This window comes from Egretta garzetta, unplaced genomic scaffold, assembly GCF_000687185.1.
Source record: "Egretta garzetta isolate BGI_Z169 unplaced genomic scaffold, ASM68718v1 scaffold2, whole genome shotgun sequence".
In the NCBI taxonomy this organism is placed as follows: domain Eukaryota; kingdom Metazoa; phylum Chordata; class Aves; order Pelecaniformes; family Ardeidae; genus Egretta; species Egretta garzetta.
Window position 1 is genome coordinate 2531068 of NW_009258894.1, and position 17616 is coordinate 2548683.

At 35.7% G+C, this 17616-nt stretch overlaps 1 protein-coding gene across 1 annotated transcript in view; it reads right to left on the minus strand.

Annotated features, from left to right (window-relative positions):
* The window catches only part of FSIP1 (fibrous sheath interacting protein 1), a 78539-nt gene extending 61711 nt beyond the window's left edge, over window positions 1-16828 (minus strand). The window contains exons 1-8 of the mRNA XM_035889790.1: window positions 16703-16828; window positions 15328-15403; window positions 14236-14334; window positions 13233-13405; window positions 12224-12308; window positions 8704-8802; window positions 5595-5695; window positions 4721-4828 (exon numbers count right to left, since the gene is read on the minus strand). Of these exons, the coding sequence (XP_035745683.1) occupies window positions 4721-4828; window positions 5595-5695; window positions 8704-8802; window positions 12224-12308; window positions 13233-13405; window positions 14236-14334; window positions 15328-15403; window positions 16703-16828 (867 nt within the window). The remainder of the gene's footprint in view (window positions 1-4720; window positions 4829-5594; window positions 5696-8703; window positions 8803-12223; window positions 12309-13232; window positions 13406-14235; window positions 14335-15327; window positions 15404-16702) is intronic.
* Between the last annotated feature and the right edge of the window lie 788 nt (window positions 16829-17616).

A 17616-nucleotide genomic window follows, 5' to 3' on the forward strand; every position in this document is an offset into this window, starting at 1 on the left:
GCTAATATTGAAATGGAAAAGGACAGCCCACAGAAATTGTACTAGAACTGTCCTCAACATCATCCTAAATCACTTCTGTTATGCCTTGCATCTCAGCACTCCTTGTCTGTACACTTATTCTGGAGACACCATACTATAGCTTCAGTCCAAGGAACTGTACAGAGTTGACCATATAGCAAACTTGAGACAGCAAGATATTTTTTGCTCTTAGAAAAGACAAATGCAAGTGAACAGGCATAAAAATGAGACATTCTCAACTACACTGAGCTAATCTTGTAAACTCCCCCAATGAACTTGCATCTCAAAGACTGGCAGCAAATACAGAGACACATCTATTCTGGTACACACTCAATCAGACCTGCACATCAGCACATTAGAAATCCAAATAAAATGGAATGTAATACACCACTGTCTATTGTCCTCTGAAAGAAGTGGAAGCAACAGACTCCTGTGCAAGTCAAAGAAAGAAATACAGTCATCAGCTATGTCTAAAAGGACAACCACTTCCCATCCGATAAGGAATCAAAAAGAGAAAACCTGACCAAAACCAGGCTTGGAACGAAACTGCAGAGGTTGATGCTATGGCAGAAACCGCCTGGAGCCAAATCTCAAAATAGGGGTATGAGATGTAATGTGACACTTGCAATGCATCCCCAAAGAAGAAAACAAGGCATCCATAGCAAAGCAAAGGACACAGGTTTTCCACAACAACCTGGCACTCCTGTCTAACACTCATGGAAGCAAGTGTGCACAACCACCATTCACTGTCCTGACCCCAGAGAAACACCAAGTAGGACCTTAGAAGGGCAAAACAGGGATGTGGGTGAGGACATGAGTGTATCGCTGGTTCCCTTTCTTTTTCCTAACAGAAGAGGACCAGCACCTTGCCCTAAGATTTCAACATATGTCTTGCAAGGGATTCATGTCCACCACTCCTTTACAGCTTCCAAATTAGTCCTCTGCCTATTCAAGCAGCCACATCCACACAAGAGGAGGAAATATCAGCTTCCTATTACAATACCACTGCTATGAGGTCATCCCTGGTTCACCCCCATTACCCTAAACCACACTGGTTGCAAAAAGAAAAAAGCATACCCCAAACACCTGTCATAAATTACCTCCATACTAATTTTTTTTTTTAAAAAAAGTCATATCTTTTATGAAACAAAATCAGTACTTCTAATGCTTTCTCATACAAGTATGATGACACAACTAGTAAGGCTGACCAGACATGACCTGACTCCAGAAAAGCCACTCAGAAATGTCTCTAGAAGCTTGCCGTCTTTGTGGAAGCATCTGCTCAGGTGAAACAGTGACTATCATAAGCATCCAATGCGGTACTACACTCATGCCATGTTAACCACCCCTAATCAGACATTGAAGAACACAGAGCAAACACACAGAAACAACTCTATAGGACTCAGTTAAACTGCAACTGGGGTCACTAGCTACAGCACAGTCTCTGTATTCCACGCTCTTATATTCCATACTCTTAAGTATCTAAATTGTTCCAGTCGTCGCTTTACTCCAAATAACTCCAGTCATCGCTTTACTCCAGGGTTAAAGGGACTCACACATACTCTTTTGCATTTTCAAGATGGCTTTGCTTGGAAAATAAGCTTCTGTCCTGTCAATGTTTCCTGTGTGTTAACTCCAAACAATACTTTTATAACAGCACAGTCAGTACTTATTACTGTGGAACATCTGAAACGAATTATACCCCTGCAGCTTTGACAATTAGATTAGCAAGAATACGTGCTTCTAAAATATTTTAAATACTCATAAAACACTTTTTTTAAAAAGTGAGAAGTGCTGTTTAGATACTTCACATATTTAGTAGTACAAGTCAAATGAAGTTATCTAACCCACATTACACTACACAGAGGAATTCATACAGCACTGCCAGCTCTGCCTTGATTGATAACCTTCAAAACATTACTTTAGCCAAGGTGGTCGCACCAGCTTTTTAAAAGTCAGAATGAAATAAGATAAAAGTGGCCATCAGCTAGACAGTTACCTGGGCCAGCTTGAAGCAGTCTCGATTACTCATTAGCTGATAATTTCCTCATGATCTTTGTTATAAAGCAGTCTCAGGAAATGCCTCACCCATAATAGAATTCAAATGTGGGAGAGGAAGAATCCATCTCCAGATTAAATAGGTTTAAGTAACTAGGTATTATTCTTTTATTCTACTTTGGCAGTAGATTTAGGAGTTGTTTTCTTTAAAGAGATGATCTAGTACAGACTAGACTAACCCACAAATTACCATTCCCATACTTGTCCATTATATCAAGAACATACAGCAACACATCCTGTGTAGTGATCTATTTAATATCTGATATACATAGTAAAATCTCTATTGATAGATGCCCACAGGATAGTGGCATGTGCCAAATACAAAATTTGGAAAAAATGTTATACTTTTCCATTGCCTTGATGCCTTGGGAATTGATGCAAAAAAGGGTACACATTGCTAGACAGTATTTGCATTAGCTATTCTGCATAAAGGCCTCTAAATTTTGTGAAGGACACTAGCTTAAAGAAAACCGAATAACTACGTATTGTGAGAGACAACTTTTACAATCAGTAAAATAATAAATTCTAAAAAAAAGCCACTATTCTTTAGGCCAGAAAAACGAAGTTTACTAACAGAAGGCTATTTAAAATATCTTCACATCTTTAAATGCTGAGGTTTATCAAATGAAGGACCATCTCCTCGTATTGAAACACGTCCTTGATCAGGAAAGAACAGAAAAGACAGTATTGTTAATCAAACACCAACCTTTCCAACAAGAAGAGAAAAACAAAACCAAACAAAAACCTCACAACCCTCTCCCTATAGTTTCTTCCTATTCAAAGGCTGGATGAAGTACTGTTTCAGCTGAACATTTTGCCACCCTTATGTGGGATTATAATGCCAAACCTGTTGCAAGCAGATCTAATAGAATACCTTGAATCTTTTCCTAAATGCACAGACAAAAGATCAATTAAGTAATGATCCAGTGAGTTTTAACTTTGTTCTTCCAATAGGCAAACAAATTAAAAGTACAATAAAATTCAATTCTCCTAACCAGTAGACAAACTTTAGACCAAAGAGTCTTCCACTGCATTTTTTTAATGCTAAACTGTCAGCTAAGTCAAACACCTCTGTGCAACATCATTAACTGATGAGTATTTTACATGCATAAAGAAGTCAATCTGCAAGCTCGCTGTTTATTTCCAAAAAAAATTAGAAATGCTTTCTATGTAAACCAAGGGAACAAATACCAGGTCAACAGATTGCTGCAATTTTACCGAAGTTACGTTTTTTGTCTCATGAACTGCATGTGGCTGATAGTTTTAAACCTTTGCATACCAATGAACAGCACAGGTTATGTTTTCTGTGCTTCTACTTTAGCTTACTAACTGTGAAAAAACAGCTACTGTTAAAATACTGCACATTTATATAATCTTAGTCATTTGTCCACCAGGTTTACCTGACTGATATGGACTCCTTCACTTATATTTTTCCCACAGAACTCTGAAAATGACAAAATATAGTGTATACTTACTAGTTTCCCTAAAGAGAAAAGTTTTGGACCACGGACCAAAAGAGTTTCAACCTAGAAATCACACTGAAGTTGGGTAAATTACAGATTTGTTTAATGTCACAAACCATGGGTAAGCTAGTTCCCTGTATCCATAACCAGTTTGGATTCAGATGAAGAAAATCCTGAGCTCACCTCCTTACCCCATATCCTGAAACAGTCATTTATAAAGACAGATTTTAGACACATTTTACAAAGAGTAATGGAGAGCATCACCTCTTGGATGTCTTCACCTCCTTATTAGAAAATATGGGAAGAGAGAATAAAAGAAAAAAAAATACATTGCATTTGCTTTTGTTTCTTTCTCTCACACATAAGTTTTTATTTAACCTACTGAAAAATAATTTGCTCCAGCTCAACAAGAGCCCCCAAGAACTCCTTCACTGAGATATTCTCCTCAAAGCAGTAAGAAATAAAGGCCATCTCCTAGTAACTGGGAGATCAAAAGACTACTTGGTATCTTCACGTAACTAGGAATCACTTTGTGGCACAGACTCTCCTAGAAGCAGTGACTGATGGGACAATCAAACACTCTTTTTTACTCTCCATGAGGAAAGGTATTTCTGCTTAACTCAGCTCTTGCTATCCACTGCAGCATCCTTAAGCAGACTTTGGCTGTATACTTCTCAGAGTGAGTTGGAAACCACACAAAGATGTCATGTTATCTTTCTAAATGGACACATAGGCCTCATCAATGCATATTTCACTAATTGCTATATTCTGAAGTTTATGTCCTAAATAACTCTCAAGAGTTTTTTTGAAGTAATTGCTGGCCCTTCTACCAGAGACTACAGCACTAGCCTCTCAGATCGATAGGCAGCCACTTTACATTTTATGCAGAAAAAATAGGTCATCTTCTTCTCTGAGTCTGCTTCTAAGTCTCCTTCCACCCCTGTCTAATTTTTCTTTTAAGTTCTGCTGTTTTTCTGAGGCCAGGCATGTCCAAGTGTTAGTAAAATGAACAAAGAAGCCAATGAAAATTCATTCTCAGAGGCAAAGCCAATTGGATAGGTCCAGCTTTTTTCTCATATCTCAGTAGGTTACTTCAGGTAAGACTAAAACCAAATCAAATTTAGATTTACTGTACAAATAAGCCAAATACAACAGGACAGTACAAATTAAAGTTGCCATACCTCAAGACCTTGCAATTCAATTCCATCTTCTGTATCTTTCAACAGTTCAATTAACCTTTTCCTTTCTCCCTCAAGCATAACAGTCTGGTTTCCTGAATCCTTTGCCAGCTGAAATATTTACAAAAAGAAAAAAAATAAATAAACTTTAGAACTCCACTAGCTCAAACAGCACCAAACAAAAGTTTTTTAACTCTGAAATTAACATCCAAATCTTCCTTATTGCCATAATACAAATTATTACTCTGACAGAAAAATCTAGCAGCCTACATAGAATCCTTTGGTTGGAAAAGACCTTTAAGATCAACTCTAATCATAATTGATAATGTTATAACAGTCTTTGACATGATGGGGGCAGGGGGAGGGGAGCAGATATTTTTCATTGGATGAAAAATCATTATAGCTACTCGGTCTTCACAGAAAAAAAAAAAAGCATGAAAAATCTATTTTCTGAGGGAAAGAAGTCTTCTGTATCCCATGCAGGCTACACATGAATAACCTGCATACCTATTCCTTATCTTTGTGTAAGAGCATCTTCCTTTAACTTAACAGTAAAACACATTTAAAGAAAGTCTTAGGAAATATTTGCCCTCAAAACAAGCTGTGTCCAGGCACAAACAGAACAATTTCATTTCCAGTACTCTTTAGCAAATACAAAGCAGCATTATCCCCACCAATATGAGCATCCAAGATGAGAACTATCTTATACAGTACTCTGCCATAAACAAGAATTTTTAACTGCAGGACTTTTTTCATTCATCTTGCCTAATTAGCTTTCAATGTTCCTGATAAACCCAACTGTCTCCAGAAATGCTTACATACTATTTTTTACTTAACATATAACAAAATATTAATGATTTTATGCTTTAATGCTTACCTCAATGTTCTTTTTAATGAAATCCTGATTGGCCTTACTTTTGCTATGCATTTTTTCCGCTTGATTAAGAAACTCATTTGTTTCTATTTCACTTGGATAATCTGAAGTTTGAGGAAGAAAAGTTGCTAAGTTATGATCATTCCTTTTCTGATTCAATGAGAGCTGTAATAACAGCAATCCCATTTAAATCTTTAAAAAACATATAAAGTGGATAGACAAACATTTGTTTTCATTATTTATATAAACCATATTGCTGTATTTAAAACTTAACTATTGTCAAAATCTAATCTCATTTTTAAGCATTTAATATATGAGATCATGAGATTCAGTGTAGTTGGAAGGCTAAAATACTTCTGGATTTCTGACCTCAAAAATGTTAAACATGGAAGCTCTAAAAGCCACAGCATTCCTTCGAACCCTATCATTGTTTCAGTTTTATCATCAGTACAAAACCAGACAATAATTTTTTTAAAAACCACAGAATTATTTGGAGACATATCAAGTACATTTTTTTAAAAAATAAAACAGCTGAAGCACAGATGATATAGTTGATATTATTATAACACAGCTTATAAAACAAAATTTAAAAATAAAACTCATCATAGAGCTCTAAAGCTATTAAAAAACAGCCACATGATATTCTGACAACATCACATGGACTTTTTTTCAACAATGGGTTTCTATCTGTCATAGAAAAATGGGCACATACTCTGTTTTTCAGAGACTTCTAACAGTTTTAAAGCAGCAATTCCTTAACAAACAGCAAATATTTATCACATTAAATAACAAGTCTAAGCAAATATAACAAACTTCTAAGTCTCAAAAACTATTTCAAAAGTAGGTATGGTACTTTTGGCTTTTCTGGAAAGTAGAGATTTGAAAAATGGGTAGGCTATTTGCCTACAAAAAACCTAAATTTAACATGTTAGATAACAGAAGGTAGGCTGTGGAAGTTTACGTGGAAGTAATGCTTTTTCAGAGTGAGTAGACTGAAAGCAAACTCCCAAAGATACAAAATAAATTCCATGCATCCTTTTACACACTATGGACAAAAACATGTGCAACATTCTCACCAATCAATCAGACTTACTCTCAAATTGCAAGTAAACCTGACTGAGGTGTTGGATCTGACCAAGAAAACCCTGTCATAGTTCAAATGCACAACTGTTTACTGAAAGTATCCCAAACTATCTATCTTGAACATAACCAGGTAACATCTTGAATCTATCAAGGAACTGGATCACGTAATATTTACCAATCAATATAAACATGACAAGTTGCATCCTGAAATGAACAAAACACACCAAACACCAACATAATATGCAACATATATGAAATATTACTTTAAAGCTACATCTTTCTCTAGTTGTAGAATGAGCATTTTTGAGAAGGAGCCATCATACAGAACATCTCAGAACATTCAAGTAAAGAAAGGACAGACGCAGATCACTAGGACAAGGAATACACTGAAGATCTCCATGGGTAAGTAAAAGAGAGACTGCAGCTCAACAAATTTTGCACACAAGTTTTGGTAGATTTGGTACAAATTTCAAAGATCTGGTACAAATCTTCATCAGACTGCTAAAGTAGTATCATAAAACTAATAGATACATTCTTCTTCACAACTTAAGCTCCTCTTGTTCAGGGTCTGCCTTTATGACAGCTGTTACACAGAAATCCAAAAGCAATCAAAACAGTAAGTCTTAGCTATTCAGAAATCATATCAAAAGCCTCCAGCAGAAATAGTAATAATAATAATAGAAATAGTCAGTTAAGTAATTTATTGTTTGTAAGTTGTAAGTGATTGCTATTTCATGTGTTCCCAAAGTAAAAGAATGTAGAACATCTCAAAATAGTGCAAGCAACAGCAACTCCCAACCATGCCTGTACTGGGAGCTTTAGAAGTTATTCTGTCCTGAATACTGGTAATAAAAACTGCCATTGCTATTCAAGGACACTCCAGTACAACTGAGAAAGTGTGAAGGTGGAAGCATGAGAGTCAAGCTTCATTTTAAGGGAGGAATGAAGACATGTGGTAGGAAGGCAGAGAAATCAAAAGCACAGCACTGTTCCAAGCCAGTGTGAAGAAACATATAGCAACAGAAAGTTAAGGTCACATACTGGTGGACTAAGACAAGTGATAAAATTATAAGGGAGCTGAGGTCCAAGTTTGAGGAGTTAAAACATGCAGTCACATTCCAAAAAGTGCAGAGATTCTGCTGCCATCAGCGGTCCAACCTTGCGGAACAACCATTTATTATATTCTTGTCATCTTAGGCAGTCACCAGGAAAATAGATTCCACTGTTTACAGGGAATGGTAGATGACAAAGAAATAAACAATTGCAGCTGATAGCAAAGGCAGCTGAAGCTATTCTTCTTATGTCATAACACATGTGAGAAGTTACTCAACCATACAAATTTAATTTTCAAATAGAGAAGTGTCAGACACACTACACTACTACCAGGATTTGATACCTCTATTCAGTGCACGTAAACAAGTGATGTTGAAAAGAATCAGCACAGATATTTGATTTTTGCCAGAAAGTACTTAATCCATAAAAGCAATGCAGCCTTTACAATAATCGGTGTAACAAAATATAAAATTAGTTGTCTGAAGATTTAGCTTTGTCACAACATCCATACAATTTCTCCTGATCAAAAATTCAAAAATCAAATAAAAAAAATGTACAGAACAGCTGAAACTGTATACAGCACCACTCCTCATTTTAGATGGTTTCTTGAATATAAGCCTACTAATGAAGTTACAGTACCTTAGAATAACAGCAAAGACAAGTTTGTAAAGAATTTCCACAAAGAACCAGTGATACATTTTACAATGAATTACACATTTTGCAATGAAAGAAGTTTTAGAAACCTGAAAGTAAAAATTTTCATAGAATGTTGAGTAAAATGTTTTAGATAAGTCACAAACAAAATAATTCTGTTTTATCATTTGTAAAAACAGTAACTGTTGCCATTCCACTAAGCAACCTTGCTTTTTCTGATTCCATTGGCCTAGCCACACAGGCCAAGTCTTCATTACTCACCCATTGTACATGTTGCTTTACCATATCTAGAAATACAAACTATACAATTAATAAAGCTTACCCTGATTATGTTGGGGCTTATGGCAATCATAATCTTCTGGATTAATTTGTGTGTGAAATATTGAAGTACATATTTCATCTTCTTTAGCATGAGAGGGATCTGCAAAGAAATTTTTCAGTAAAATTTAACTGAAATCTATTTAAAGATGATCTAGTTTAATGTGTATCACACTGTAAGATCTCACACATGAAAGTTAAAGAAATTTACTTGGATAAATTACATCACCACCATATTTCTCAAGAAATAAAGAAGGGGGAAAAGTCTAAGGTGTCTCTCATGAATAATCATGCTGTTTCATATGGCTGTGTTTTTAACTACTGGCCATACAAGAGAAATAATTACATTCTAGAGGATACAGCCCAAGGCCCTAATGTTCAAAAGCCTCTGCAGACACCATGTGGCAAGTCATCTAGAAGTTTAAATGAGTATCCAGATTTTCACAGTTGGTGTCTGCTTGTGCACAAATTATTAGACTTCCAAGTGGCTTAGATTAAGGGTATAGTCTAGAAAAAAGTGTTAAAACACCCTAGCATGCAGGAGTTGTTTCAGTTACTTAAAAAAAGATCAGCCATGGTACTGACATGTATCAACTGGAAGTATAAGTTAGATCATTAACTTGCAGCCTATACTCTTAGCACTTACAGAACAGGACTCATTGCAAAGAACTACATGTAGCACACATGAAAAATGTATTTTTCACAATGAAAAAAAAGTAACCAACATCCTGTAGCAACGAAGTTTAATGGACTCAACTCAAAGTAAAATTGTACTACACAGAGTACAGGGGAATGAATTCAAGGCTGTTTAATTAAATCCTCATTTACATTTCTGCCGTGAGCATATCAGAGGATTTTTTGTGCCTGATAGGCTGGGACACACACGTTATTAATGATTTTGTACCCAGAACTTGTGTTTGATTTCACAGTCACATTAAAAGCTATAATTAAATAGTTCCCTATACAATTTTTTTTAAATAAAGCTCTTTATCAAATTCAAGCTCTGGAAAGCAAAATATATGAATTGCACTCCATTTCAGCATCAACCAGGGCAGCTATCAGGGCACTCAAATAAGTAAAGAAGACCTGAAAAGTAAGTCACTAGCATGTCAGAGAAAATTCAAAACCAAGATCAAGCTGGAGGAAAAATATAAATCTAAACTATGCAGTTTTGCCAGTACTACACTACACCAGCACCCATATGATGCACATGATCTCTACAGCAAGGAGCTACCTTTGAAATAAAAGAGGAATTAAAGCACGGACTTCATTAACAATCACATAGTCTGGCTTGCCTACTGGTTTTTTTACTACATCCTGACATCTACTGGAGACTTTTAAATATCACCCATACCAAATCCTATGTTCTTCCCTTAATAACCCAAACTTTAGCACAGAAATAAAAGCAGGTTACCACAGAAATAAAAGCAGGTTACCTTGTAATAGTAAGTTTTGCTGAAATGTTTTAACCACACATTGCTACCATTATTATGCACGTACTTGTAACATTCAAGCTCAGATTTTTGCCCAGCAATAACCATGCAGACCTGAAATCCTTGTTCTCCCCCCAACAAGAGAAAAGACAGGATGCATCACAATTCTGTTTCCCTTCAACCAAGAATCACTTTCAACCAAGGTATACAGATGAAGGAAAGGATGCAAAATGTGCATATGATTGACACATCTCTGAGAACTCCAGCACCAAAACAGAGTATTCAAACAGCACATTTTTTTTTTAAATCACTCTTGAGCCATTTTGACGTGGTAATTTGACTGAATTTGACAAATTTAGTCTGGTTTTGTTTCCCTTGCCCCTCACAATAAAGACATTTGTGAGCAGAATGCCTACAGTTTGTTACAGTGTCTCCCCCAATAAAAGTCTAGCCACAGAAAGAAAAAGGAAGACATTTTAAAATACCCAGTATTTTCTTTTTCCAGGTCCTGGTGAGCATACACATCCTCTCTGCATTCTTGAAGAAAACGACCAATACTTCAGAATGTGCTTCAACCACTTGCTTTAGAAACCCCAACAGAATTGTGTCCTCTTGACTCAGTAGGGAAAACATTTCTAAGTAGTTTTTTGTAATTTTGATCACAGTCTTTTTTTTGTTATGTATCACATTCCACATTTCTCTGTATCATTAACTATTTGTTTACCTTTCCTGTTAAAGAACACAATCCTTCCTAAGTCATTTGTCTATTTTTAATGCAGCTATAGAATTTGGTGTTTTAAATGCTACTTAAGATAGAAGTGAATTTTACTAAAAGACTAAAATGCAAACATTTATTCTTATCAGTGCATTCATTTCTACTTTGAATATTTTTGTCTTCATTGTTGTATCATGATGAAACTCAGAAATTATCTTATCAGACTTCCTGGTCTTTTCTTCCTGAGAATAGTCTGCTGGCATGTATTTAACATAGTCTTGCTTTTTAAAACTGCCATCTATCCTAAATTTTATTCTCTAGAATTCTCAGAAAAAAAGCCAATTAAAAAACCTAAATTCATGTTTCACATTCACACCACTCCTTAGAATCACACTTTAGGTTATGTAATGATCCCTTTTACTCAAATTCTCTCTCATGTTCAGAATATTAAATTCTTTTAGAAGTGAATTAAATGTAACATAATCAGTATCAAATTTAATGTAAATGACCCAAACTCCCTTCTGGACCATGTTCCAAGACATTGGCTGTGAATGCATCTTCCTGTATTGTCTTCCAACGTATAACTCTGTAGTTAGTACCATAATTTGGTCCCATTCTTTTGGTTCTTCTGTTAGCAATTCCTAAAAAGGCTTAGGATTTCCCTCCCTCTGTATCTGTCATATTAAGAGATCTTTACCATGGCATTGCCATTGCTTCCTTCTCACTCCTGTATGAAAATTTTCTCTAAGATACATGTGTGGCAGGGCCCACATCCCTAGGGCTTCTAAGTAACACTTTAATGTTTTTTAACTGCCTGCCCGTCCTACACCAAGTACTCCAGCCTGGCAAACTCTCTCACTGAGACCACCAGTAACCACACATCAGTAACTTCATCATTTTGTTTGTTTACCGAAGCAATTTTGAATTCGTTGCTTATTGCCCAGATATTCCAAAATCATAAAGAGATCCAAGTTTTTCAGAGGGTTTCCACTCTTCATTTTCCTTATACCTGCTATCATTACTTTAATTTACCAGTGTTATCAGTCATGCATCCTTTCCGAGATTGTCTGTGTTTGCCTTCAACTTGGAAAATGCAAGCTTTACTTATCCTGGATTTCTACCCTTCTAGAGGAGCCAGTTCTCTGAAAAAATATAATTTCTATAAACAAAATTAATGTTAAAGTACAACTTCTACATTTGTGATAATGTAAAAATTATTTCAGTTAATATTTCAAATATTCCCTTGATGTGCTTTTACATGAAAATATTATTTTATTGTAAAGGCTTGAAAGCCTTCTTTTTATAGTATCCAACAAAAATAGGAATATTAATCAAAATACAGGATATCAGGGTATTTACTTCTCTTTCTTACTTACCAGCTGTATCTTGCCATGATGAAATCAAAGCTAAAAAAAGTTTTGTGTTTTCTACCTCCTCATGGCTTCCAGTGGTACCGATAGACTATTCAAAAGACATAAAGCATAAATATACAGATGCATGCATATATTTACTTTAAAGTAAATACTTTAAAGCAAAATACATTGTCTTCTTTTGGGGTCTAACAAACTTCAGACCCTATTAAAAATCACTTGTTCACTGGCAACATTTATTTACTACTTTGTTTTCTTCTTGAGGCTATCTGAACATCTAAAGTTATGATAAAGGCCTGGTAGAGCTTTAAAGCCTCCACTATATATGGTCTCTTACACGGAGACACATGTCACAAGGCAAAGAAATTCTGTATTGTATATATGGCAATCCAAATTGAGAGTATGAGATGCAGTCAAGCCAACTTCAGTCATGCCTTTTTCACAATTTACATTTGCATTCATGTAAATTATACAATACTTAACCTCAGAGGAAATACTAAATCTCATGTTTCAAGGCTTAAAGTGACATTTAACTGCTAGAGACCAGGATAACAATAACTTGAAGGAATTTGTGCTGCAGCATTCTCATGCTCATTCAGGGGCATCTCTAATTTCTTCAATAATAGACAGTACTGAAATAGATGGGCCTAAGAATGGTCACACTATAGCAGAATAAACACTTTTAGGTCTGGGTTCACAGACATTACCTCTTGCCATACCTTGCCATACCTGCAAGTAGCAAGCTTAAGCATAAGACTGTGCTAGTAAACCACACCTAGACAGCTGTATATTTGGCTACTGGTCGTACCAATTTTTAAGGACCATGGCCTTTTTTCACAGCCTGCCTAGCCAATATATATTAAAACCTGTTCACAGTTACTTTTTAAGATCAATTTCGTCACTTTAATCAGCCATCTGTGAGTTATTTAATAAAACAATGAGTCTAAAATATGATAATTCTGGAAGACGGTACTCTAAGATATACTGTTTATGAAACAAGCAGAATACTTCTAACCTGAAGCTCTTCCCAGAGCTTTGCCCTCATTTCTTTGCCTTGCTTTTTAACTGCTCTCTCCTTAAAATGTTTTTTTGCCAGTATTGTGTCAAGTTTATTCATTTTCTTTATAGCTGCTTGAATCTGAGGATCTACATCTGTTTCTTCAGAATCTTCCAAGTTGGAAGAGTTTGCTGTAGAATAGATTTAAAATTGTTAGCTTGAAGCATTTCAACTTAAAGAACACCCTAAAAAGCAGCACAAGGAAATTGATAACAACCATAGACAAGAGTACAGTTATTTGCAAGCACATATATGATGTTCATTTCTAAACCTGTTTGTAGTAGGGAAAAATATAAAAGTCTTTGTAACAGAGCACTGAATCAAACTCGACAAGTGATTGAACTCAAATTTATAATTTTTTAATTTTCTCATCTTCTGAGGTCACATCCACTGATCCCAAGCATTTACTGTGATGCATTAGTCTACTTTGTGCCATAGAAAGAGATGAATGATTCAACAAGTGGAGAGCTAAAAGAATCTAAATGAGCTCCAGGGAAGCCCCAAGGACAGAAGATAAAAAAAAAAAAAAAGAGGACTTATTTCAACTGGCCTGAACCGGCAGACGGATTTGGACCTATAACTACTGAATGAAGCTTTAAAGTTGAGTTCTATCCAATTTCTGTTCTGAAGAAATGAATATTATGCTAGGTGACCAGCACTGCTGCACTGGATACAATCACCACTGGATTCTGTCTTATTAAAGTGACCAAAATTATGTGAAACTCATTTACTACCATATCATTAAAGAAAGTTAATATCCTGTAATAATAATCTTTAAATAAAAAAACTCATTCAACATCTCTTGAATATCACAATGCATATGCATTTTCAATTTGTAATATTTCTTTATAACTATATAATACATGCTCAAATACACTATGATCCCAAATGCTCCTAGAAGCACTAAAAAGGAAAAAAAGTTTTATTGCACTGTTCACTTTATACACCTGAAAAGTAATACCTGCTTTTGTATTACTTAGTTCTCCTTGGAAAGGTTCACAGAATTTCAAAGTCTGTGTTTCAGTGCTATCATCTCCAGAATCTGAATTAGAGATACATCCTGAAAAACACAGGAAAAAGTCTTTCACAATAAAATAGATGTGAAATAAACTTTTAAAGATACTGTTTGAAATGTTAACAATTAAGAGACCAAAATACATTAGGGATCATCACAGAGCCTCTGCAGTGGATTAGTGTTTAAAAGATGGTAGGACTCATGTTAAAGACAGGAGCAGGAATCAAGGGATTTCTTTTGACCTCAATTCTGTCATGAAATCTATCTAAACTTGAAGAAGGTATCTGAACTTCCTGCTTCACATATTGGCCTTCAATTCTCTATTTTTAAATAGTCAGAAGCTTTAGAAAGTTAATTTATTACCATTTATAGAATGCCAAAACAATGTTATCTGAAGCACTTCTACAAGTGCTTTTATTAAAATGAGACACTGCATATTTATATTTGAAGTACGTTATTAGCATTAGCATTGTTCAGCTGTTTAATATTATAACTTACAACCATAATTTCCAACTTTTTGGACTGGTGAACCATTATTAGGATACAAAGATTCTAACAAATGATCATGACCTCTCTGAAAAGTGTGATAAAAACACCTTACTGAAAACACTTTCTAATACGTTTCCATGGGACACATGCAGAAGGTTTCTCCCAATCTTTCAAGCCATCACCAAGGTGCAGGTCACAGTTTAGATGCCATGGGATATACCCTGTGTTACCACTGTTATTGCCACTGTATTTCCTTCAAAGATGGATTCAAAGTAGTGAAGAGAAGTGAAGGTATGAATTTTGGCACCTCCTCGTCTTCTAGGGTTTTACCTGTTTGCATCCTCTTTTCCCTCCACCAACAGAATTTTACCCAAACTATACAAACATGATACTTCGTCTAGCCACAGCATAAGACAGTCTTAGTCATTCCCACACCTGGCAACTCGTTGGGATTCAGTACACGCTTCTGAAGAAGGAAGGTCTTACTCTCCACTGTGGTTTGCTGATCTGTTCTTACTTCCTTGACATCAGATTTCTCTCTGTCATCACCTTTGTTTTCTTCTGGACAGCAGTCTCGTAGACTGCCTCTTTGATGACTAACAGCCAAGCTGACAGGTGAATCAACCTATACAATGCAAATTAATTACTACCATAAAAAGAGAAATTGGGGGGGAGGCGGTGGAAGGTAATCATAATAATCACGTACTATCACAAAGGCTAACAATGATTCTATACAAGACTGCAGAGTACTTCTTAAATAGAAGGACCATTTTCAGATCTGATACAGAGTTCTGTTTCTTAGCTATCACATTGATTCTCAAACTCATCATTCCACAGACTACCAGATTTGGCATTGCCAGGCTAGGAAATGATTCCAAAGGTTTATGCCATTTCTGCTGTAGCAGAGGTGCAGCCAACCAGCTGAGTCTGTGTGTAAAACAGCCTCATCCACTTCCTGACATTGTAGGTGCTCTGCACCAGGTAGTATCCCAGAGGTTTTTTTACACTTAATTCATCAGCTTCAAGAGATTGCAATTTTCATGCAATAGCCCACGATGTTTAGGTCAGAACTTGGATTTAGCGTTATCTGATGTTAACCTATAAAAAATATTTTAATACTTCTGCGAAGCATCAATGTATGATCCCATTCTATAGTCAGGTGAACAGAGGTACAATACAATTGGCCTCATTTAAGTAAATCAATTTAAATTTCTAATCCCCAAGTTCCAGTTCCTACATCCCAACAACCATATCACATATCCCATTCCCAAAACTAAGTTAATCCCTGATATCGATTTTCTCAGAGGATGGATGAACATCTACTTCTGATGGACTTTGCTGAATCCCTGGAGCTGACATATTTTTTGGAATACTATGATTTTTTTTTTTTAAACTCGATTCAAACACATCCTGAGAGAGCCTTATAGTCAAAAATTCAACTTGTGAGGGTTGCTCAAATGCTTTCTTTTAATAAGCAAAATAATTTTTATTACAACTTAAATTTAAAAGCACAAATGGGATGGAAGTGAAATTACACACATACTGGCTCATGCATCAACAACCTATAGCTGTGTATTGACACATTACTGCCAGAATTTCAAATGTATTTGCTTAAAATAAATTTATTTTATGATCTGATTAAATATAATGAGGAAGACAACCAAGTTTTGTGGGTTGTAATGCTGAATAGCCCTTTCTGTGGCAAATATAAAAGTAACATATATTCAGAAAAATTAAATTAAACATCATTCCATGTATGGATAAGGAGCAGCCTACATTCATGAACTTTCACATAACTGCTTTGCACACCTGCAGAGCCCAAAACTCTATATGAAGCTGAAAAAGCAGAATCCTATTTCTTTGGTATTCTACTAAGAAGAATTAGGCATAGAGTTTCTAACAAGCTGAAGGTGAAAAGAATTACCTTTGGCAAATGTGACTCTGGTGTTAATAATTCCATAGATGTACTTAAAGATCTACAATTAGGATAAGCCCTTGAGCTAGATGCAGGCCTTGAAATTTTATCCAAGCTCCCCCTTGTAATATCCATTGTGACCTAAAATTCAGAAAAAAACCAAAAACAACCTTCCAAACTATCAGTTTCATAATAAAGCAACACAAGCTCAGTAACATTTCAGACGTAAATTAAACAAGTTTCAAATACTTTCTAGCAATCCAATGCCGAGAGATCTTTCCAGTATAAGCTAGCTTGCCAGTTGCATACACACTTTTTAATATATGTACAAATAAATATTTATATCATCGAGCCAAAGTATTTAAGTGTGTTTACTGTCAAAGAAATTTCAGATGGATTTACTCTTAATCAAAGCAACTTCAAATGGATTAAATCTTTAATCTCACAACAAAGGATGTGTCATGGGTCTTTTTTTCTCTCTCTTTTTTTTTTTTTTTTTATAAACATGGGACTGGCAAAGTTAGCACCAACAAAAGAATGAGGGTATTTTATAAACGTCTTGAACATATCACATTAAGATTCCCAGTCCCCATTCAATGTTGAGATTAAACGATAGAAATGCATAGTTCTCTGCAAAACCAGCATGAACTCATGCACAGGTAATTTTCAGAAGGCCCAGGTGAATACAGCTTTTTATTTCAGTGCAAGAAACAGGACAAACTTGAGTCATGTATACAGGTCCATAGCATCATGACACAGTATAAAGAAGCGAGCAGAGAAGAAAAAGAGAAATTTACGTTCATTCGTTCATTTCGACTCGAGACTCTCGGGTTCATTCATTGAAGAGGGCCCTTCACACCCTTTACCACTGTGGTTACGGTAGCGGGGGGCGCCCAGGGGCGCCGGCAGAGGTGGCGGCACCG